This window comes from Anopheles gambiae, chromosome 2 (genome assembly GCF_943734735.2).
Source record: "Anopheles gambiae chromosome 2, idAnoGambNW_F1_1, whole genome shotgun sequence".
Lineage (NCBI taxonomy): Eukaryota > Metazoa > Arthropoda > Insecta > Diptera > Culicidae > Anopheles > Anopheles gambiae.
Genome location: NC_064601.1, coordinates 7,075,001 through 7,097,450, shown reverse-complemented (window position 1 = coordinate 7,097,450; position 22,450 = coordinate 7,075,001). Strand labels below are relative to the sequence as shown.

The window sequence follows — 22,450 nt, the reverse complement described above, 5'->3', positions numbered from 1 at the left end:
TTTTTTATCCTAGAATCAATATTTGAGGTACGCAAAACTGACATCAAACGAATCTTCAAATGAATGCTTAATTGTTTATAAGCAAGTGGAATCGAGTAAACATCCTCAGTTGAAAGATATGGACATACAAAAAATGCCAACCTTAATAAACCTATTTTTGGATGTGTCCACAAAAAATATTATGAGTAATGATCAAGTCGTTCAAAAGATGGAAAAAACAGTATTAAAAATTGGAGTAACATTCACTGCTCTTGATCACTGGGCAGGCCAACATAGTAGGATGCTCTCGTCGGTCGAACGCGAAATAAAGCGCGATCGTACAAAGCGTACGAACAGTAAGAAAGGCAAATATTTGTTTTGCTTAATATATCACACGATCGTGATCGTGACGTGGAGTTTTATATGCATGGCCAAGCGGTTCGGCAGGCATTAAGCGTGCGTTATTAGTTTCACCTGTTATGACAGCTAGCGAGCGGTAATGGATCGCTTTTCTAGCGCAGAGCCCCTTCTTACAGTTCGCCTTCGGCTGGTCCGTTCAGAAAGGGCTGAATATTGCCATGTTCAAGCGAGTCTGGCAAGAGGTTACGAAGAACGTTATCATTTATTTTTAAAAAAGAACTAATCCTGTTTAATCGCATTCGAAACGGTGTTTCTGTTTTTAAATCTAAACCAAAAAATTGCAACCAGCACACCCCGAGCGCATTGTTTACGCGAGCATCGCGGCAAAGGCTGAAGAAGGAAGGTAAGGTAAGGGTAAAGGTGTTGCCGGTTACTATTTTTAGCCCGCAAGATACATGGCCGTTATGAATCGACCGTTTATTTATACATCTATCATTTTTCGAACGTTGCGGGCGAGGAAAATGTAGTTGCCCCAAAGGATCATCCGTACACACACACACACACACACACACACACACACACACACACACACACACACACACACACACACACACACACACACACACACACACACACACATAGAACTTGATGCGTCTGGTACGTCACTTAAGGGAATGTGGCACCGGCTATTGTCGGTTGTTTCTCGAACCTTGGCGAACGTGTTTTTTTTGGCGGTGAACGCATGCGCACTTTCCCCCCGTTGCGACACATTCCGCGTGCGCAAGGACATGGGCAAATGGTCAAGGACCGATCGAGTGGGTGCGTTGCTTGTTTAACCCCATTCTGGGGCAATGGGATACTCGATACTAGTACGCTCAATTTCACACTCCAACACACTCCAACACAAACACACCAAGAAAGTTGGCAAATTGACAGAAAGCAGTTAGCTAATGACCTTTGCCTTTCCACCCTTTTGCCCGGGCGCATCTTGGAAACCATCCTTCCAATCATTCGTCACATCGCAACGAAGGAAGGCGAACCATGATTGACACTGTGCCGGTGAGGCCAGTGAGTGAGTGAGACTTGTCATGTTAAGGGGTTGTTTTTCGGTCGGCGTCTTTTTGGGCCGGGAGAAGTCTCTCGAAAACGAGACACTTGCGGCACGTACTCGATGCTGTTACTCATCGCATACCGAGGCCATGACTAACGGGTGGCACATAAACAAAGCTAGCCGTCCCCGATCGCATCACCTCGTTCGCCTGTCCAGTTCTGGGCGTTCTTATCGTCCCACCGGCAGCACAGAGTGAAGCAGAAAGGGTGATTATTTTTAATCCCCAACTGCTCGATAGCGCGTGAAGCTATTTCACAGTATTATACAATCCCGTGTGTGGCGAAACCATTTTTGCATCAGCAGCACCAAACTCCGGGGTTTTGCTTACCCCACAACCCACCGCACATGCTGCACAGCATCGCATAATTAATGGGCAGGAATTTCGCGCGATGCAATTATGCATTGCAACCTGGACCTTTTGGGCGAAGGGGTATGATGGGTGCCCAGCCGCCTGCCCGCATTTTTTGGTTCAAGGCAATGCTAATTAGTGCATACGCTGTTTGGCTACCTGGGCCAGCGATGGTGTGTATGATGGATCGGTAAAGGACACGACTGGGAGCGAAGTAATAATAATAATTGCTTGCAGCACACACGGGCGGCGGGGGGCGGGAGGAAATGTTTGTAACGATTTGTTGTCAAGTTTTGGATGCACATTAATGTCACTCCCCACCCCCCCCGAGACAAGAATTCAAACTGTTTAAAAGTAATAATTTTTGGGTAATTTAAATTGCGGAAAAGCCGACCCGCTTGTTAACGTGCCTTTTTACCCCGCAACGAGACGGGCTGGGCGCCTCCATTGTTGCGAAAGTGAGTTAAATCATGTTTTAATGGTGAAAAATGGATTTTTTTTTGCGCATAAGAGGGGTAGTAAATCAGCCAGGAAACTGCATTTCACAATTGCATTTTGTGCTTGCGAGGCCATTGAGTTGGAAATTGAAATTGAAGAACGCGAAGGACGCAGAGCAAATGGAACGAACGAGCAAAATCACGACGTTGCTGAGGTTATTAAAACGTGTGCGTGTGCGTGTGTGTGGGTGTGTGTGTGTGGCAATAAACAGACGATAAATCTGTGCGCTTTACGCTGTAACTGTAACGAAAATGGAAGGCAGTGAAGAGATGGGGGAAACGTGAGCTTGCAAACAACGTTTTAATGCATTCATCACAACTCTTATTAATTACACTAGACGCAGGCATTGCAATGCAATTTAAATGCAACTTTAAAAGGTTAGAAAAACTTACACTGGTCAATGCAATCTTTCAAGTGGTTCCCGTCACGAGTAGAGTGCTCTTAGCAGGGCAGAGAGAGAGAGAAACAGAAAGCGATTTGGATGCTTTTGTGTAAATGAGAAACAATATTAAACAAACGCTCCTCACGAAACGTGGGTTGGCCTTCCCGTCAAGATACAAAAACACAAGGATTTCATTTTTGGAACACATCGATCAGCCTTTTTTTTCGTGTTTGCCGTTTTTGATTTTTCACCATACCGTTAGTACAAACAACAAAACAATCGCTTCCATGGCGCAGCGTTTGGAGAAACACACACACACGCACACGGGCCCGGTGCAGCCAACGTGGTGTGCGAGATGATGATTCGCGCGCGCCGTCCATTGGAAAGTGGTGTCTAATTTTAGGCACTTTGGCCATTACTTAATCGCGATCCTCGCAGGCGCGCACACAACATTTCGAACGCAGCGCACCGTACCCGTGGGGCGCAGACTCGTGCGTGTTGGTTTCTTTTTCCCTTCTTCATCTTCTGCTGCCAGCTCACACCGTGGTGGCTGGCGTTCAGTGTTGCCCCGTGTGCAGGTCCGATCAGTCGACGAGTGAAACTCACGCCGAAAGCGCGCATCGTTTTGGGTCGCAGCGCTACCAGCAGCATCTTCTACTACCAGCCTACTACTACTACTACGGGAGAGTGAAAAATCCTCCCCGTCAAAGCAGCAAGTGTGTGCGTGTGTAAGTGTGTGTGTGCATATCCGTGAGAGACAGATTGGATACGTGTGCCGTGGGAGCACAGCAGGATCACTTCGATTGGATTTCTGCCCTGTAAGTGTCATTGCGTCATTCGTGTCGTCGAAGGAGAAAAAAGGGGTTGGTTTCACGAGCTGTGTTCTCTCCTTGTGTGTGTGTGTGTGTGTGTTGGTTCGGTGAAAATAATTGAAAATTGAATACACGCCTGACTGGGGCGGTAGGGTGGAAAGTCGGGTGGGAGTAGGGAAAAACCCGAAGCAGCCGAAAAAAGACACGAGCCGGTGTGTGTGTGTGTCCGTGTCGATAGTAGAAAAATAGCCGACCCGCTAGGGACCGGCCAGTCGAGCAGGAGAAGTGAAAGTAAGCAGTTCGCGTGTGCGCGTGTGGCGCGACCGTCCAACCGTTCTTCTTCGTTTCGCAAAAGGGGGGGAAAAGTACACAGGAGAGGAGAGAAAAACACAGGTGCAGGGAGATATAGTAATAAATGTTCACAAATTGCTTGTTTTTTTGTTTTTGGTTGCGCGAGGTGGATTTTGCAAATTCCGTTCGCGTTGTAAAAGTTTCGGGCCGAATGATTCCATGGTGTATGCTTCTGTGCTCTAATGTGTGTGTGTGTGTGTGTGCTTTTCTGAGTGGGCGAAGAAAATAAACGACTTGCGAACGGCAATTTGGTGCACGAAAAATGGTTGTGAAAACTGTACCCCCACCTCGAGTGGGCGTTGGATGGAAATGGAATACGCGTTCTAGAAACGTTGTGCCGCTTTCGTCGCGCCACCGAACGACCCAAGTGGTGATCGTGTTCTTTTACCACCAATAAATGTTGTGCCACCCAAGCGAAGAACAGGATGGCAGTGATGAAATATTTCGAAGCAAAAAAGTCGTTCCGAGCCGGATCCCCCATTAAAAGCTTCTTGCAGCCGTTAAGTGATCTTCTTTTCCACCTCCCCATCGGCGGTTATATAATGTTGTGATGGTGGTTGTGGTGTTGGCGGGGCTGAGATACGATCGTGAACCCTCTCGTCTTTTTTTGACCTCATCGTGTGCGTGTGTGTTAGTGCGTGTGTGTGTGTGTCCCAAAAAATCGCACAGAATGGGAAGAACGTCGTCTATACCATCATTCGGTTTCGTTCCCATATAGTCCCCGTCTTTGCCATCTCAAGCTTTGCGCTGGTTTTTTGGTGTGAGCCTCTGCTGGTGTCAGCCCTCGAATTCTTCACGTCGCACGTACAAGTAAACACGGTCGGATGAAGAAATGCGCCCAGGGTCCCGTGTGAAGGGGTGCAACCGGATCCGGCTGGCGGCCGATCGCGCGCGCGAAGGATTTCTCTCGTGAGGCAGCGCGCGAAACAGAGTGTGCACGGGCACGGGGTAAAAATAGAAGAAAAACTGAAAAAAATTCTATAAATAACGGGGCCCCTACCCGTCAGGGTAGGCGCAAGGGAAAACTCGTGGCGGTTTGGGGCATGGGCCGTTCGAAAATCGGTCGAAGCAGCAGGGTTGAGCAGATCGAAGCTGTAAAGTTTCGGAAGCCCCCGTCAGCTCTCCTCCCATCGTTACGGCCTGGGGAGAAAGTTGTAGAATTTGGCGCTTCATCACAAGCCGCAGTGGATCTGTAAATGTGTGTGTGTGTGTGTGTGTGCGTTTGTAGTGTTCAAAATATCCGCCCCGTCTTCTTCTTCTGCTGCGGTAAAAGGACGTCGGATTCGGTTACGGTGGCGCGGTAGTACACGCATAAATATATATATATATATATATATATATATATAAAAAAAACATGTCGCGGCCCCAGTGGTGAAATTGTGATGAAATTGTGCGAAGGATGGAAATGATACTAAAAACAACAAACAAAAAAGCACAGACACGACACACGATTTTTATTCGCAAATTTATATATTGCCGTTGCGGTTTGTGGATTCAAAATTGTTCAAGGTTGCGGTGCCGACCGCCGTGTGTGTGAGTGACAGGAACGGTGTGACATTCGCCGCGCTAGAGAGCATGTCGGCTGAAATGGTAGATGATTAAAATATGTCTTCCCCTTTGGCGCAACAAAGTGTGTGTGTGTGAGGTTGCTTTGGGGGGAAAGAGGAAAAAATGTCCTTCGGCTGAAGAAGCAGCAGCAGCAAGGTGCCCACTGGCTGCACCGTGGTCTAATGAGCGAAACATCACCAATCGTGATGGTGACCGTGACGAGGAACCGTTGAATCTTGAGTGGGCGGAACACTGCACAGCGATTTCTCGGTGACAGACAGCCAAGATCGTACCGCGAAGGACGCTTCGTGGCGGTGGAAATAGTGTGTCAGGGTTAGCGCGGGCGGTGTCCGCTAAGGCTGGGCGAGTTTTCCAATTTGCCGCAAGTGATGCTATGAATAGCCAAACGCATGCACGCACACCAGGCCGTTTCCATGAAAGTGGTAGCCAGCAAATGTAGTTGTTCGTTCTTGTCAAGCTCGTAGTGAGTTGTTGGGCACAAAAGTACAAGTTTAAGTGGTGTAAATAGTAAGCCTTTAATAGTGTTTCTGAAGTTCTGAAATAATAGGAATTAACGTCTGTTCAATAATCGTCGTTCAAATTGGACGTTGGCATCAGTTACAATTTCGCAATATTATTTAAGTGTGTAGACAACTGCTAAGGGGAAAGTGTTCGTGGCTAGCTTTAGTAGTGGTCCATTAGTGTACCACTGTTGCAATGATAAACCATCTTGCGGAAGAAAGCAATTGGAGAAAATGTTAATAGCAATTATTAACACTTTCTTTTTCAAATTTTCCCACAAAAATCGATTTGTTTCCACTGGTTCGTTTACTGGTACTATGATCTCTGGAGAGCGAGAGAGAGAGCGCCATCTTTAGGGAAATCATGCAAACCCGCCTTGCGGCAGCAGGGCGGCTTACCTAGTGCGGCGGTTTGCTGGTTGACTCAGCAGCAAAAGAATTGCATGTGATTCTGCTTTTTTAAAAAAATGATTTTGTAATGCAAAAATAGCACCAAGGTGTGTAGCAGCACTACACACATGGACAATCTGATCAGCAGCCCGCCACTCCAACAATAGCCAACGCGGCTAATTATAGAACCTTCGAATGCATTGTGTAATGCGAGCATTTCATATTCATGTCTGTTTTGCTCACTTTCAAATTCCAACCCAGTTTGGCCAACGTGTTATTCGATGACGTGTAAGCAATTTGCAATATTTACGTTACTTTCAACGGGGACAGGATAATCCTCTGTTTAATGTCTACCTTGCCCCTTTGTATGACACCACCATCAAGCATGTTTGCTTTTCGTTGAAAACCGCACCAAAAAAAAGGAAGAAGCGATGCCCCGTTGCACTCTGAAACACAATCCATCTGTCCGTCAGCCAGTGTGTGGGAATAACGCTTTATTTTTAGGGCCGCGCGCTGTCCGTGCAAACATTTCTTCTATACTTAGTCAGCCACCTTATTTGCAAGAGGATGTTTTCTGTTCGAAGAAGAGGATTCACACAAGAGGCATGAGGGGGAACATATTTTTCCTGCTGACCGTCCTAATAATAGGTTCCACTTTGGCTTATGAATAAGCCCCGGTGGTATGTAGCTACTAACCCCCCCCCCCCCCGTCGTGTTGCGGGAAAACGGGTGGTTTTCTTCACCACTTCTTACTTCCACTGGCGGGAAAAATACACACACACACGAGAGCATAGTGTACACACAAGTGTTTGTTTTGCTCATAAGATCGCATCGTTCCGGTCAAGTGATCGGCACGGTACTGCTACTGCTGCCAAGGCAGGCTGTCCGTTCTTTAGCGGCCGTCTATTTTTGCAATACGTATACGTGGGTTGGAAACGGATTGCCTAAGGGGAGGGTGAACTGATCGCTAGAAGCATCCGTTGATTAGTCATAAGCGTTGCTTATGCAGGTAAAATGCAGCGACTGATGGAATGTTTCCATGTGCGTCTTTTTTTTCTTCTTTCTATTTCTATGTGCTGACCACGAGCAGTCAGCGACTGACGCGCGATAGCGAAAGCCATTCCGTGTGCGAAAAACGCGCCTTTTTCGTCCACATGCTGGTGCCACTGTGACACGAAAACACACGCTACGAAGAAGTGAAACCAGGAGCAACGAAATCCAACGCTGCTGCTGGAGCAGAATCCTTCCCCCATAAGAGCAGAGTGGAGGAGAGTGGTTGGTAGGGAAGCGTTAGTCTGAGCGCACCAGGAAAACAAAAACCCCCCGTCCCGGAAACTTTCGCCCGAGGGTGGTGGTGGTCCCGTATCCACCGCAGCAACAAACAAAAACCATGGCCGACCATGATTTCGCGCCCAGCTTCACGCAAAAGCCGCAGCTGCGCCAGGAGGACGACGGCAACCGGTTGATATTCGAGTGTCAGCTGGTGGCGAAGCCGAAACCGACCATCGAATGGTACCGCAGCGAGGAGCTGCTGTCCGAGAACGCGCGCACCAAGTTCAAGATCCAATCGTTCGGCGAGAACAAGTACTTCGTGGTGCTCGAGCTCGACGACGTCATCGATACCGATGCAGGACTGTACAAGGTGAAGGCCAAGAATCGGATGGGCGAGGTTTCCGCATCGATCAATCTGAACTTCAGCCGTAAGTAGGACCCGATTTGGGTTGGGGGTGTTCCTCCTCCCGCTCTTCCACGTCTTCTTTATTCGGTGTTCATGACCGCGCGTGACGCAAATAGCGTGCCGGTGTGGTTTCGGTGAATGAGTGCTAAAATGTATCGTGATCCATTCATGATTTGTTGATCGTACCCCCTTGATCGTCCGCGCAATGTCTGCTCTATTTTTAGAACAGTTGAGCGTGCGTTTTTCGAATGCAGGTGAACTTTAACTATCGCGGGCCAATAAGGACCCCAGTCTTTGATATCGATGGCATTCGTGTTCAATGTAACAGATTGATTTAAATGTTAAAACCATCACAGTAAAGTAAACACATAATGTTCACGATTCATTTTAAACACAATAATTCACCACCTGTAAACAATTTATTCTGCACACAACGATCTCTCTCTCTCTATATATTGCTATTGCTGCAAGCCGTAGCACCAGTGTCAGTTGGTACTCCTCTATTAACATGTCAATATTTCCTCTGTTCTCGTTTTCCCATCCACCATATCGTGTTCATGTACGTGTCTTGTTGTGTTCAAAATTCAACCATAGCTGCTGATGAACCTGTTGAAAAGTAAGTGTACCGTCCATTGCAATCTATCTGTCGTTTCGGACTGTAGTTATGTGTTTTTACGTTTGTTTGTTCATTGTTGTGCCGTGCAATCGTTCCGTCCTGCCTCGCTCTCCGCAAATGTTATCCTTTTTTGTGTGTGTGAAAAAGATACAGCAAACCTTACACAAAAAGAGAAACTGCTCCTATTGCTTTTTTTGATATTAATCATTGCGCTTCCAAACTATTTTCTTACTACGCCTTTTACTACGCACTCTGGTTTCGCGTTTGCGCCACTAACTTCACTGCCCACACCAACCTGCAACACCTGCGACTGTGATGGGTGACAACCACAGAGAAAGTAGAGCGCAAGGAGCGGTACGTATAAACGCTTCGTGTGTGTTTACAGCCAGTTGTTTGAATTCTCTTGTACTCGAAACCGTGGCATCCTGGTGGTGGTGTTTTATTGACACAACGTGCAATTCTCTCTCCCCCATTTTACGCAGGCAAATCGACGGTGTGGCACCGACGTTCATCAAGAAGCCCTCCATCAAGCAGGAGAACGATGGCAAACGACTCATTTTCGAGTGCGAAATTAAGGCTGACCCGAAGCCACAGATCAGGTGGTCACACAACAGTAAGGTTATCGATAATACACCGAGGCATAAGGTAAAGTTGGCATGATCGTACGCTGTTGGCCTTGGAATAATAGGTCGTCTAATAGCTGACTTTGTTTCCATTGTTTCCCAATTCTAGTTTAAAGTACAAAATGACGGTACACTGTACCGTGCCACCCTAGAGGTCGATAATGTGACGTTCGAAGATTCGGGTAAATACAAAGTGACAGCCAAAAACGAGCTCGGAGAGTCGAGTGCAACGATCAGCCTGAACTTCGACAGTGAGTATAGCGTTCCCTGGCGGCAAAAGCGCCAAAGCCTTCTGGTATTTGACACAACCTATTGTTTCCAACTCTACAGTGCTCAATATTCCATTCGCAGCCTTTTGTTTCCCTAATTATGTTTTATCATTTTGATTGTAAGGGTTAAGTTTTCGTGTGCCATTGCCAGCCATCATCACATGTTCACAAATACATCCACAACTTGACAACTTCATGTTCATCATCACACTTATATCAGTCAGCATCAGTTTCGTTCCAGACCTTTCATAATCGTTTCGTTGATGTTGTAGATAGTTCGTTTACTACATCGTTAGTATACCGGATGCACATGTTTTAATATGACAGGTTCATCATCTTCACGCCACGCATCGTTTCCATCTCTGTGTAAATTCATTTCCTCATTATCACACTCATATATGGTCAGCTTCATTCATTGAAGTGAAAAGTGGGAGAAAGCATAGTATTCACAAATATCATTGCTATCGTAACAACTAAATCGGACTCTGTAAAACAAAGGTACACACTCTCCGCTAGTCAGGAAAGGTGTAAATGCTTTGCGAACGAAATGGAAGATCTTAAAAAGTACATCAGACCGATCAATTGTGTAAACACAATTCAAGAAGATCAAACAAGATCGGTCTGAAACAATCGAGAATGACAGAAGTACAATTCAATCGAGATGTGTCGGTAGAAGACAAACATGATAACGGTTTTCGGTGAATGATTCGGTGGTTTCAACAACGTTCGTTGTTGCCCGCCCAAAGATCAAGAAATGTTTTTTATCAAGCAAACAACAAAGGTTTCGGTTTCGGTACACGATATGTATGTGTGTCTCTGTCTGTCTGTGTGTGTATGTCTCTCTCTTTCTCTCTGTTTATTTCCCCCTCTCCTCTGTCTACGCAAACGTCAACTACAACGTCAACTCATTTTTCCGTCCCTTCCCGTATAGGTGAGGAAGTCCCAGTACCGGCGGATGGCTTCAAGCCTGCTTTTACAGATCGACCTGTCACACGACAATCGGACGACGGCAAGAATATAATATTTGAGTGTAGATGTATTGGCGATCCAAAGCCAAGCTATACATGGCAAGTGTCGAACGTTTTTGTTTTTCCTTTTTTCAAATTCTATCTATTCCAAAATACTACCGCTAATACTGCTCGTAGATTCCGTTTGAAAAGATCCTCCGGACCGCGGCAGTATTCCCGGTCGCACCCGTAACGAGACCTGCAAGCAAGAGTAGCGTTGCAATGTTTTAATTCTGACTGTTCTCCCTATCAATTTGTGGCACTGTACATCGCAGGTTCCATGAAAAGAACGAGATTGCCATGGCTGGCAGGTTCAGCAGTGAGGTCGAGGAGGACCAAAACCACTGCTACTTGATCCGCTTCACGATCAAGGACGTGAAGCAGCTAGACCGGGGTGTGTACAGTGTGCTAGCAAAGAATAAGCACGGCGACTCGACGGCTGTTATCAATCTGAACTTTGATTCCAGCTCGAAACTGATGTAAGTGTGCGCTGACGGAAGGTTGTCGACAATGGTGGTTGAACGATTTCATTCGGGGCCTTGTATTGTACGCACTGGGACGGAGTCCTCTCACTTAAATGAGGCTAGAATGGTCTCGTTGTTTGGAACTTTACTAGTTGAAAGAGTTACTGAGTTCTCGTACATTTCGATGCTCCATGGTCGATGATTTCTGATAAAGATGTTCCAATGGAATCGTCTCAACACCCTGTCTCAACCTCTTTCTTTCTTCAAGAAGAGTTTTTGACTAATAAAAACACACAAACACGCACACACACCCCACTTCCAACGTTTTGCATTCGTGTTTTTTCGTCTGTGTCGTACAGAAACCCGGAGGGTAAACCACCCCGATTCCCACAGAAGCCCACCATCTCCCAGAAGGGTGACGTGCTTTCGATGGAATGCATTTTGGAGGCAATGCCGGTTGCGGACATTACCTGGTATCATGGTCAGGACCGTATCGAGGATGGCGAACGATTCAAGATCCTGCGGAAGGCCATTTCCATCGATACCTACCTGCTCACACTGCAGATCTCGCTACCAACCGCCAATGACGGAGGCATCTACCGCTGCCATGCTTTCAACCCGTTCGGGGAAAGTAATGCACACATTACGCTTAACTTCAAAGGTATTTCGACGTTCCTGGTTTTCTTATATCTACCTTCTAAGCAAAACAAACCAAAAACTCCGTGTTGCGTTCACTGGTTGTTTTTGCTTTGTTTTTGTTTTTTCGTTTCTGTTTTACTTCTCTACTTAATATCATTGCACTACTTTTGTTGTCTTGTGCCACCTGTGTTATATTTTGTTTCTCTTACGCGTGTTTCGTGGTGCTGTGTTTTGTGATTTTGTTACCGTTTGTTTTCGTGCCCTGTTATATCTATCTATAGTATGTTTCGTGTTCGTGTTTCTTGCCCGTGTACTTTTCGCAAATCTACTACGTTTACACTACTGTGTATTGCTAGGTTTTGCTGGTTTTTGTTTTGCTACACAGCGTTGTCGTGGTGTCTTTACTCTTGACCGCGTACGGCATGATCGTCTAATGTTCGTGCGCCGCAGTACGTTTTCTTCAGTACGATCTGTTCCCCTTTGCACAAAGTCAGAGTTTGCAGAGTGTAGGTGCATTTTCTGATTCCCTTTTGTTGAACTTCTGAGTCAAACTATTCGGTCTGCAAGGTGTGAGTAATCTACCATTTCAGACGTCTCCTTATCTATTTTGGACTTTTTTTTGTAAAAAAGTGGACTTAATAACAAAAAAGAGGCATAAAGTTGGTTCCATTACTTCAAAAAATAAAAAAAAGATCATGTTATTACGATAGCAAGCAAAGATTGTTCACGATCTTTCAGCATCATGTACGGCTACTAATAGAGAGCAACTGCTTATGGCTGCACCTGGAATGGCCGCTTAGCTTCATAATGTAGACTTGTATGAAAACGTTCATCGTACCGTACCGTAACTGAGTGATCTTGAGTTTGCTTGTAGCGTAGCAGCTGTTAGTTAGCGTTTGTTGCTAACCTTTCGATTTGTAACTGCTTCGAGATTTGCTTCCGTTTGCTGACGTGCTGTTGGCGTAATGTTTAGTGCATATAATTCATACTCACTTACTTTTTCTGTTACACTTGCAAAACCCCTATTCACCCCTCTTGCCGTATTCAACCCTGAAGCGAATGAAAATGAGCGCGGATTTGCACCGTCGTTTGTGGAGAAGCCGAAGATCATACCGAACAAGCTGGGCACGCTGATAACGATGAAGTGTAGATGTAGATCGAAACCGAAACCGACCGTCAAGTGGATGCGAAAGAAGCAGGAGGTGACATCGTCCAGCAAGGTCGCGCTGGAGGTGAAAACCGTGGACGAGGACACGTACGAGCTGACGCTCAACATCAAGGATCCGAACGCGGACGATGGCGGCAGCTACTCGTGCATCATCAGCAACGAGTTTGGCGAGAGCAGCGCGACGCTCAACCTGAACATCGAGGCGGAACAGGAGACGACCAAGAACGCGCCCATCTTCGTGGAGAAGCCGCACATCGTCTCGCTGGACAACGGCAAGCTGGTGCGCATGGAGTGCAAGGTGAAGACCGACATCAAGCCGGACATCACCTGGACGCGGGAGAGCCGGCTGCTGCAGGAAACGTCGAAGCTGAAGATGACGATGACGCAGGAGAAGGACGTCTATCATATCACGCTCGTACTGAAGGATCCACAGACGGAGGACTCTGGCACGTACAAGTGCAACATCAAGAATATTCTCGGAGAGTTAAATGCTAATTTAATCCTCAACATTGAGAGTAAGTTGCGGGTGGTGTGCGTTGGAAGCTACTGGATTTACATGGTACTAACAAACTATTTCCATCTTACCTTCCAGTTATTCCGGTGATAAAGGAAAAACCGAAACTAGTTACGAACATTAAGAAGCGTACCGCTTCAATAGAGTGTTCGGTCGCGTCCCGCTTCAAGCCAGAGTGTGTCTGGATGAAGGAGACTACCGTGATCAAGGAGACGCACCGACACATGATCAAGATCGAGGAAACGCGCGAGGGCGAGTTCTCGGTCAAGCTCAACATTGTCGGTTTGAGCGAGGCCGACTTCGGTGCCTACAAGCTGGTGGCCAAGAACGATAAGGGCCAGGCGACGTCGCAGGTGATCGAGATCAAGGACATCGTGTTCGAGAAACCGCCCGCAACGAAACCGATCATCGATGCCAAATTCAAGGATGTGGAGGTGGACGAGGGCGGCGATCTGACGCTTGCGGCCGGTTTGGCACAACCCGACCGGCACTTCAAGGTGTACTGGATGAAGAACAAAACGATCCTGAAGGCGAGCGAAACGGTCATCCAGGAGTTTACCGGGCGCATGGCTAAGCTAGTGGTCAAGAACGTAACCGTAGAGGACGCCGGTTCGTACAAGGTCTCTATTAGCAATGACACCCAGAGCGACGAGTGCGAGTGCAAGGTGAAGGTGATTGCCAAACCGAAGCCGAAGGACGAGGAAAAACCGAAGAAGAAACCGGCCAAGAAGGTGGAGGAGGAGGAGAAGAAGGAGGAGAAGGTGGAGCTGAAGAAGGTGGCCAAGAAGGTGGAGGAGGAGAAGGCCGAGGAGGAGAAGGTGCAGCTGAAGAAGGTCGACAAGCAGGACCTGGACAAGCAGGCCGAGGAGGAGAAGGTGAAGCTGAAGAAGGTGGAGAGGAAGGAGACCGAGCTGAAGGTGGAGGAGCAGAAGGTGCAGCTCAAGAAGGTGGAGCGCAAGGAGGGCGAGCTGAAGGTGGAAGAGAAGAAGGCTGAGCTGAAGAAGGTCGAGCGCAAGGAGGCCGAGCTGAAGATCGAGGGCGAGAAGGTGGAGCTCAAGAAGGTCGAGCGACGAGCGTCGGAGGCTAAGGTGGAGGAGAAGAAGGTGGAGCTGAAGAAGGTCGAGCAGCCGGAGAAGATCGAAATCAAGGTCGAGGAGGCGAAGAAGGTCGAAACGAAGAAGGAGGAGAAGATCCAGATCAAGGTCGAGGAGGATCGTCGGGGATCGATACCGAAGATCAAGGAGGTAACACTAGCGCACCCTTTGTGTACTAAGCGTTGCACAGCGGATTTCATGAGTGGTTTTTTTCCGCAACTTTCAGGAACCCGCCCCTGCCCAGAAAGGCTTGGAAGCTCCAAGCATCGAAATCATCCGCGACAAGGGCAGCCGTCGTGGTTCCTTCATGGACGATCGTCGCCCAAGTTTGCTAATCAACGATGATGTAAGTAATTGTGTGAACCATATCTCTACAGATTCTAAGGAACCATTTGTTCCAAGTGTGTGTTACATCCTACCTTTTCGTGTACATTTACTGTGGTACTGTTTACTCAACCAACAACAACAAAATGCACCTTCTACATCGTCTGTGGTAAAAATAAGTGTAAACCCCACCCGCAGCAATCGCTTGCGTTGGGTTGTTTTACCGCTAAATGTTACCGTTTCGACGCCCTGAAACGACTTTGTGTCCCTAACAGTTCTACTCTTCTTGTTACTTATCCTCGTTGTTCAACTGCGTATCGCTGGTACACTCGACGAACCGTTTTTATCTGTACCCCATCTACCAAGACCAAACTAAGGCCTGGTGAAGTGATCGACGAACGAAAGGTGAATATGCGGCTGTTGCGGTGTATTGGCCCGCCTGGTGCAGCGCAGGCAACGCTTCTCGCCGATCGTTGCACCGCACGCACACGTGTACTGTTTACTCAAATGCTAACTGAATGGATAACGATTACGCCTGGGGATGGCCGGATGTAAACATACACCTTGCCATTCTACGAAACGGTTGTGACCTAGCGCTGTGGGAAGGTCGAGGAGCGAGCCTCGTCTTACCAACTGATGCGCGATCAATATTTTCGTTTGCCCCCTATTACTGACCCAAGCAATTGGGTGGGGAGAGGACCCAGCATCATGTTCGCGAAACGCGCATCTCAAGAGCTCAGAGTGCTTTTAGTGCCGACACTGGCCGTAGACGGCGGGCGTCCAAAAATAGAACACACCCTGTTCCTGCTGTGATCGCAGAATAGATAAATGTTCGCATGTTGAAAGTTGTAGCGATTTCTGAAAGCAATCGAAAGGGAGGAGCTACTTCCCTGGCCTGCCCCTTCGCGCGGTACCCCCTGTACCCACCAGCAGCAGGAGCTGCAAAAATAGCGGGAAATTCGATTATTTTCCTGCCTGCAAATTGGCCGCCTGGCTTGGGTGGTTTGAATTTTGTTTTTAATTTTTCCCTGCCCGCTGCTTGCATTCGAGAGTCGATGTCGCTCGCGGTTGGGTATATGTGTATATGTGTTTACTTTTGCTTGATGTGATGATTTATGGCGAATTGCGATTTGGCGATTCGACGGAAGCATGTAGCCTGTGTCAGCTAGTGCTAGGAGAGGCGGGTTAGACAGGATTTGGGATCGCACAGGTGGAAAGCTGATCGGTGGGATGGGATTATGAAAATTGATTACTGACATACGAGCCGCGAGCTCGGGTAAGAGCTGTATTTCAATAGCTTTTTGTGAGCTGGGAAGCCAACACAGCCATTTTGAATGTTCTCATGTCCATTATATATACATCGTTTATTTATTTTTTTATTTTTTGCATTCAGAAGAATGTTGTGCACTAATATTGAACATCTTTCTCTCCCTTCCTTCTCTAATCGCGATCACTTGTGTGTTTGTCTGTATGTATGGATGTATTATGTGTGTGTGTGTATGCACCCTTGTGGTGTGTATGGTGTGGTATGGAATCGACGAATCGTTGCGATGGTGATCGTACTCGTCTGGGGTTTTTGCTGACGACGGGTTGCGATTAAAAATATCAAATATCAAACGCAAAACTGGCGCCCTGCAGAAGCGACGACCATCAATCGATGTGCGTCGTCCGAGCATTCAAGATATGGATGAGAAGATCAACCAACCGTCGACACCGTTGCGAGCGATCGGCGAGGAAGGCAAGGCAGCTATCATCGTGGACTTCCAGGAGAGCTACTCGGCAGTAGAAGGTTCGCAAAACGCTCACGTCCCGCTTGTGCGCCATTACACCTAGCTGCTAACAACAGTACACGCTGCGAGTGAATCGTAGTGAATCCGCTTCTAGTGCTTCCTTGGCTTGGCTGACGGTCGATAGCAAAGTGCGAGAGTTCCATCCGTGGTGTTCCCGTCCCTATTTTTTGCAGATCAAACCGGCTACATCTCGGTGCAGGTCGAGGGTAATCCCGCACCGACCTGGAAGTTCTTCAAGGGCATTACCGAGCTGGTGGACGGTGGTCGCTACAAGCATCACACCGACGGTGAAAGCAACACGATCACGCTCTGCATCCGCAAGGTGAAGCCGAACGACGAGGGCAAGTACAAGGTGGTCGTCTCGAACGCACACGGCGAGGACAGTGCGGACGTGCAGCTGTACGTGTCGGACGCGAGCGGTATGGACTTCCGCGCGATGCTAAAGAAGCGAAAGTACGCCAAGTGGGGCAACCAGGAGAAGGACCCGGACTGGGGCGATCTGAAGGAGGTGGAGAAGCCGAAGCCGCAGCTGAAAAAAGTGGAGCGCGTATGTGTCTTATGACTAACAAACAAACAACAACAACACGGTGTACAACCTCATTTGTGATTAACGTTGTTGCGAGTGTTGTGTATATCGTTTGTGTGCGTGAGTGAGTTTCTATGTGAGTCTAATGGAACATTCTCTCTCTCTCTGTATCTTCTTCATGCTCCAGAAACAAGACACCTTCTCGAAGCCACTGGTCGATATCACCTGCAAGGAAGGTAAAGACAAGAAGGTAGTGTTCGAGGCCACGTTCACCAAACCCAACTCCAAGGCCAAGTGGATGTTACGTAAGGATGTGAGTATGAAGCACAAGAAAGGACGTTGGAGCAACATTCTCTAAGGCACAATCATTCTGTTTGCAGGAAATCTTCAATGGCTCGAAGTACAAGTTCAAGACGGACGGTGACAACTACACCTGTACCATCTTCAACCCGAAGGTGGAAGACGGTGGCAAGTACACGCTGGAGATTGCGGGTATTTCCTGCTTCGCCTACCTGACCGTGGAGGAGGCGGACCCGGTGTACAAGTTCACCAAGAACCTGAAGAAGGCGGAGAAGGGCTTCCTGACGCACGACTGCACGCTGGAGTGTGCGGTCGACAACTCGCTGGCACCGATCAGCTGGTACAAGGGCGAGACGAAGCTGGAGAACAGCGACAAGTACGTCATTGGAAAGGATCTGAACGGCACGGTGACGCTGATCATCAAAAACTGTACGGCCGAGGATGCGGACACGTACCGGTGCCAGATCGAGAAGCAGCCGGACAAGACGGAAACGAAGTTGAAGATCCTGGAGTACAACTACAAGTTTACGAAGGTGCTCAAGAGCCAGCAGCTGTTCGTGAAGGACACGGTCACGATGGCCTGCGAGCTGGACCACGTGCTGGGCAAGGTGGAGTGGTTCAAGGGCGACGAGAAGATTGTCGAAAGCGACAAGGTCCAGATCGTGAAGGATGGCCGCAAGCACAAGCTGGTGCTGAAGGATGTCGCCAAAACGGACAGCGGCGTGTATCGGTGCGTCAGCAATGCGGACAAGACGGAGGCCGAAATCTTTGTCAAGCGTAAGTTATGGCTGGTAGTGTAAGAGTGTGAAATTACGGATGGTTCAACGAGATGTATGCCCTTCCGTTTAAACAGGACCGAACAAGTTCATGAAGAAGCTGAGCGACACGGTTGGAAACGAAACCGAGAAGCTGGTGCTGGATATTCAGGTCCAAGACGAGGAGGCTGATGTGGCGTTCTTCCTGGGCGAGACCGAGCTGAAGAAGGATGGTCGCATCGACATCATCAACAATGGTGACGGTACGCACCAGCTGGTCTTCAACAAGCTCGAGCTGACCGACGCCGGCGAAATCCGGTGCGAGTGTGGCCCGCTCACCAGCAAGTGTACGCTGAAGATCAACAAGAAGGAAACGAAGCCCAAGTTCGAGGTGCCGCCGAAGATCGAAACCCCTGCCAAGGTGGAGAAGGTAGTGGAGGTACCATTCACAAGTAAGTACACGCAGTTCCTTTCTGTTATTCTATTTGCCTACCACACATGTTTACTCATTACTCAATTTAAATGCTTTTTGCAACCATTCGTGGCTGCGCATTCTGTTTGATGCAAACTGTACATAATGTGTCTTGTCTTCATTTGCCACAGCCGGTGAGTCGCGCCAGTCGAAGGTGGTGGCAAAGTTGTACAAAGATGGTAAACCGGTACCACTGGAAGACGTTGATATAGTTGTAGAGAACGATAAGCTTGTGCTGAAGTTCAAGAAGACCGAATTCAAGGATTCGGGCGAGTACAAGATTGAACTGGCAAATGCCACCGGTACGGAAGAGCATACCACTAATGTTGTGTTCCAGGACATACCGCAGCCACCGCAGGATCTGGGCTGCACCGGCATCTACCAGACGCGGTGTGTCGTCAAGTGGAAGGCGCCGGAGAACGACGGCGGTGCACCGTTGGAGAAGTACGTGGTCGAGCGGCAGGACGTGTTCAAGCGGTCCGGCTGGGACGTGATAGGCGAGTCGCCGGGCGATCAGTGCAAGTTTAACTGCAACGATCTCGTGTCCGGCCGGCACTACAAGTTCCGCGTGAAAGCCATCAACAAGATGGGCGAGTCGGAGTACTGCGCGATGGAGAACGACATTATTGCCAAGGATCCGTGGACGGAGCCGGACCCGCCGCGCGATCTCAACATTGCCGACTGGGACAAGGACTTTGTCGATCTGCGGTGGAAGGTGCCCAAGTCGGACGGCGGTGCACCGATCACGAGCTACATGGTGGAGTACAAACCGTACACGGCGGCGAACTGGAAGCACTACGCCGACGTCGGTGCGGCCGAGCTGAACCTCACCATCCGCGGGCTGACGGTGGGCGAAACGTTTGAGTTCCGCGTGAAAGCGGTCAACCAGGGCGGTGCGAGCAAGCCGAGCAACAGCACGGAACCGCTCAAGATCCGCGACCGGTACGTGAAACCGTTCATTGAGGGTGAGGGTCTGCAGCCGATCACGCTCAAGAAGGGCCAAACGATACGCTACTACGCACAGTACGGTGGCGAGCCCGAGCCGGAGGTTGTTTGGGAGAAGGATGACATACTGGTGATATGCGATTCCGAGAAGCGAAAAACGATCGACGTTGAAAGCGGCGCTACCACGATACAGGTACGGCACGCGGTCCGCTCCGATTCGGGCGACTACAAGCTGCGGCTGAAGAACAGCAGCGGCGAGTTTGTGACGGTCGGAAAGGTGTTGGTGCTGGACGTGCCGACGCAACCGATCGGTCCGATCAAAATCGAGAAGGCACGCGCAAATCATGTGGTGATCAGTTGGCAACCGCCCGAAGATACCGGCGGCTGTCCGCTGACCGGCTATCTGCTGGAAAAGATGGACGTCGAGAACGGTACCTGGCTGCAGGCGGGTGAGTGCAGCGGCGATCAGCTGACGTTCGACTTCCAGCATCTGCAGAAGGGTCGCAAGTTTGAGTTCCGCGTGAAGGCGTACAACAAGGAGGGCGAATCGACGCCCCTGGAAACGCTGCTGGCCGTCAAGACGGTCAACCCGTACGGTAAGCCTGTCTGTCTGCGTGTGTTTTCTTTGTGTCACAAACAGGTGGTTCTCTTCCATTATTTGCCTAGCCATTGTCTGAAATAGTCTGATTGATAGAAAGTACAAAAAATTGATATAGTTGAAGATGCCACTGTCGATTGTAGGTTTTGCGGGTAGGACCGATTTCATGATAATGCTTCTTTTTAACGCGTATTAAAAAACAGATCCTCCCGAAGCACCGGGTAAGCCGGCTGTCGACGACTACGGCGTAGACTTTGTGGAGCTGAAGTGGGAGAAGCCCGAGAAGGATGGTGGTCGTCCGATCACGCACTACGTCATCGAGTGCAAGAACAAGTTCCTCACCGACTGGACCGAGTGCGCGAAGACGGAGAACGACGACTGCGTGGGTAAGGTGCACGGTCTGAAGGAAAAGGTCGTGTACCAGTTCCGCGTCCGTGCCGTCAACAAGGGTGGCGCCTCGAAGGCTTCCGAGCCGAGCGATAACCACACCGTCAAGCACAAGAACCGTAAGTGTTGCAAAATAGGGCGTCAAACACAGCGTGCGTGTGTTTTTTTGTGTTTTCCGTACATCCCTTATTTAAGTTGCATTCTGTTGATGCTAATAAGCCTAAATGAAATGTATTACGATAAGCTGTCAAAATCGCGTGACGTATCCGAAACGATTGCGTGCGATTCGGTGCTAAAGTTTTGCTCCCCCGGGTATGTTCGCGGTCTGTCAAACGATGCCAAACATGTGTAAACTTATCAGGTCACTAACAACACTCTGTGTACAAAACTGTTCTTTGTGTACCATCCATTGCCCTCGTAACGTCGATGGCGAAACAGTGAAGCCACGTATTGATCGTACCAATCTGAAGAACATTACCATCAAGGCTGGCAAGTCGATGATCTGGTCGGTCGACGTCAAGGGTGAACCGGAACCGGAGATCATCTGGAGCTGGCGCGACGATATTCCGCTGACCGAGACGCAAAACATCAAGATTGAGAACGGCAACTACCACACGAACTTCTCGATCAAGGAGGCGAAGCGCGTGGACACGGGCAAGTACAAGATCGTGGCCCAGAACGTGAACGGCAAGGACGAGGAAACGGTCGAGCTGGTGGTGCTGGGCGCACCGGGCAGACCGCAGGGCAAGCTCGAGGTGTCGAACGTCACCAAGAAGGGCCTGAAGCTGAAGTGGAAGAAACCCGCCGACGATGGTGGCAGTCCAATCCTGGAGTACAAGATCGAGAAGCTGAAGAACCGCAACGGCAAGTGGGTCCGCTGCGGTACGGTAACGGGTGGGCCCGAAATCCTCGAGGCGGACATCACCGGGCTGGACGAGGGAGCGACGTACAAGTTCCGCGTGATCGGCGTGAATGCCGAGGGTGACGGTGAGCCGCTAGAGTCGGACGAGGTCGTGGCGAAGAACCCGTACGACGAGCCGTGGAAGCCGGGCACGCCGGAAATCGTGGACTTCGACGACAAGTCCGTCAAGCTGAAGTGGACGGCACCGAAGTCGGACGGTGGTGCGCCGATCCAGAAGTACGTGATCCAGAAGAAGGACCGCTTCAAGGATTGGGAGGACGTGAGCGAGGTTGATGGCGGCGAGACGTCGGCGACGGTCGACGGTCTGAAGGAAAACACCGAGTGTCAGTTCCGCATCGTGGCTGTCAACAAGGCTGGCCGGTCGCCCGAATCGGACGCGACAAAGTCGCACATAGTGAAGCATCGTGCACGTAAGTATATATGCGGGCGGGCGGGTCGAAGGTCAGGTCAGGGCCAGAGCATTGATTCTACTGCCATCCAACTGCCATGTTGGTGGTGCTCCTTTCACAGTGAAACCGCGTATCGATCGTACCAACTTGAAGCCGATCGTCGTCCGGGCCGGCAAGATGGTTCACTACGATGTGAACGTGAAGGGTGAGCCCGAGCCGGAGATTACCTGGATTTTCAAGGAGAAGCCGATCCTGGGCGATGACAATTACGAGATCATCAACAAGGATTACAACACCAAGTTTACGCTCAAGGACAGCCTGCGCAAGCACAGCGCGGTGTACAAGATCCAGGCGAAGAACGAGCACGGCCAGGACGAGGCCGAGGTCGAAATTACGATTCTGTCCAGCCCGAGCCGACCGAAGGGTCCGCTGGAGGTGAAGGACGTCACCAAGAACGGCTGCAAGCTGAAGTGGAAGAAGCCGGACGACGATGGTGGCAAACCGATTACCGGCTACGAGCTGCAGAAGTACGACCAGAAGGTGGGCCGCTGGGTACCGATCGGCAAGGCGCCTGCCGATGCCGAAGAGTTCGACGTGACCGGGCTGCAGGAGGGCCAGCACTACAAGTTCCGCGTGAAGGCCATCAACGACGAGGGCGAATCGGAGCCG

General features: G+C 49.3%; 1 protein-coding gene across 20 annotated transcripts in view; it reads left to right on the top strand.

Annotated features, from left to right (window-relative positions):
- Positions 1-3,232: 3,232 nt before the first annotated feature.
- The window catches only part of LOC1281535 (twitchin), a 36,624-nt gene continuing 17,406 nt past the window's right edge, over positions 3,233-22,450 (top strand). The window contains exons 1-21 of one of the 20 annotated variants that reach the window (XM_061650916.1): positions 3,233-3,407; positions 7,392-8,001; positions 8,574-8,595; positions 9,078-9,240; positions 9,328-9,469; positions 10,419-10,554; positions 10,770-10,973; positions 11,318-11,619; positions 12,654-13,280; positions 13,358-14,523; positions 14,600-14,719; positions 15,064-15,102; positions 16,336-16,486; positions 16,661-17,034; positions 17,201-17,326; positions 17,394-18,090; positions 18,167-18,520; positions 18,672-20,081; positions 20,287-20,589; positions 20,909-21,802; positions 21,903-22,450. The exon at positions 21,903-22,450 is cut by the window's right edge and continues 343 nt beyond it. In XM_061650916.1, coding sequence (XP_061506900.1) covers positions 7,692-8,001; positions 8,574-8,595; positions 9,078-9,240; positions 9,328-9,469; positions 10,419-10,554; positions 10,770-10,973; positions 11,318-11,619; positions 12,654-13,280; positions 13,358-14,523; positions 14,600-14,719; positions 15,064-15,102; positions 16,336-16,486; positions 16,661-17,034; positions 17,201-17,326; positions 17,394-18,090; positions 18,167-18,520; positions 18,672-20,081; positions 20,287-20,589; positions 20,909-21,802; positions 21,903-22,450 — 8,088 coding nt within the window. In that variant the 5' untranslated portion in view covers positions 3,233-3,407; positions 7,392-7,691. Of the gene's footprint in view, positions 3,498-3,631; positions 3,900-7,391; positions 8,002-8,573; positions 8,596-8,927; positions 8,950-9,077; positions 9,241-9,327; positions 9,470-10,418; positions 10,555-10,769; positions 10,974-11,317; positions 11,620-12,653; positions 13,281-13,357; positions 14,524-14,599; positions 14,720-15,063; positions 15,103-16,335; positions 16,487-16,660; positions 17,035-17,200; positions 17,327-17,393; positions 18,091-18,166; positions 18,521-18,671; positions 20,082-20,286; positions 20,590-20,908; positions 21,803-21,902 lie in introns of those variants that run through there. The other 19 variants (XM_061650910.1, XM_061650909.1, XM_061650915.1 and 16 more) reach the window with 19 other exon arrangements.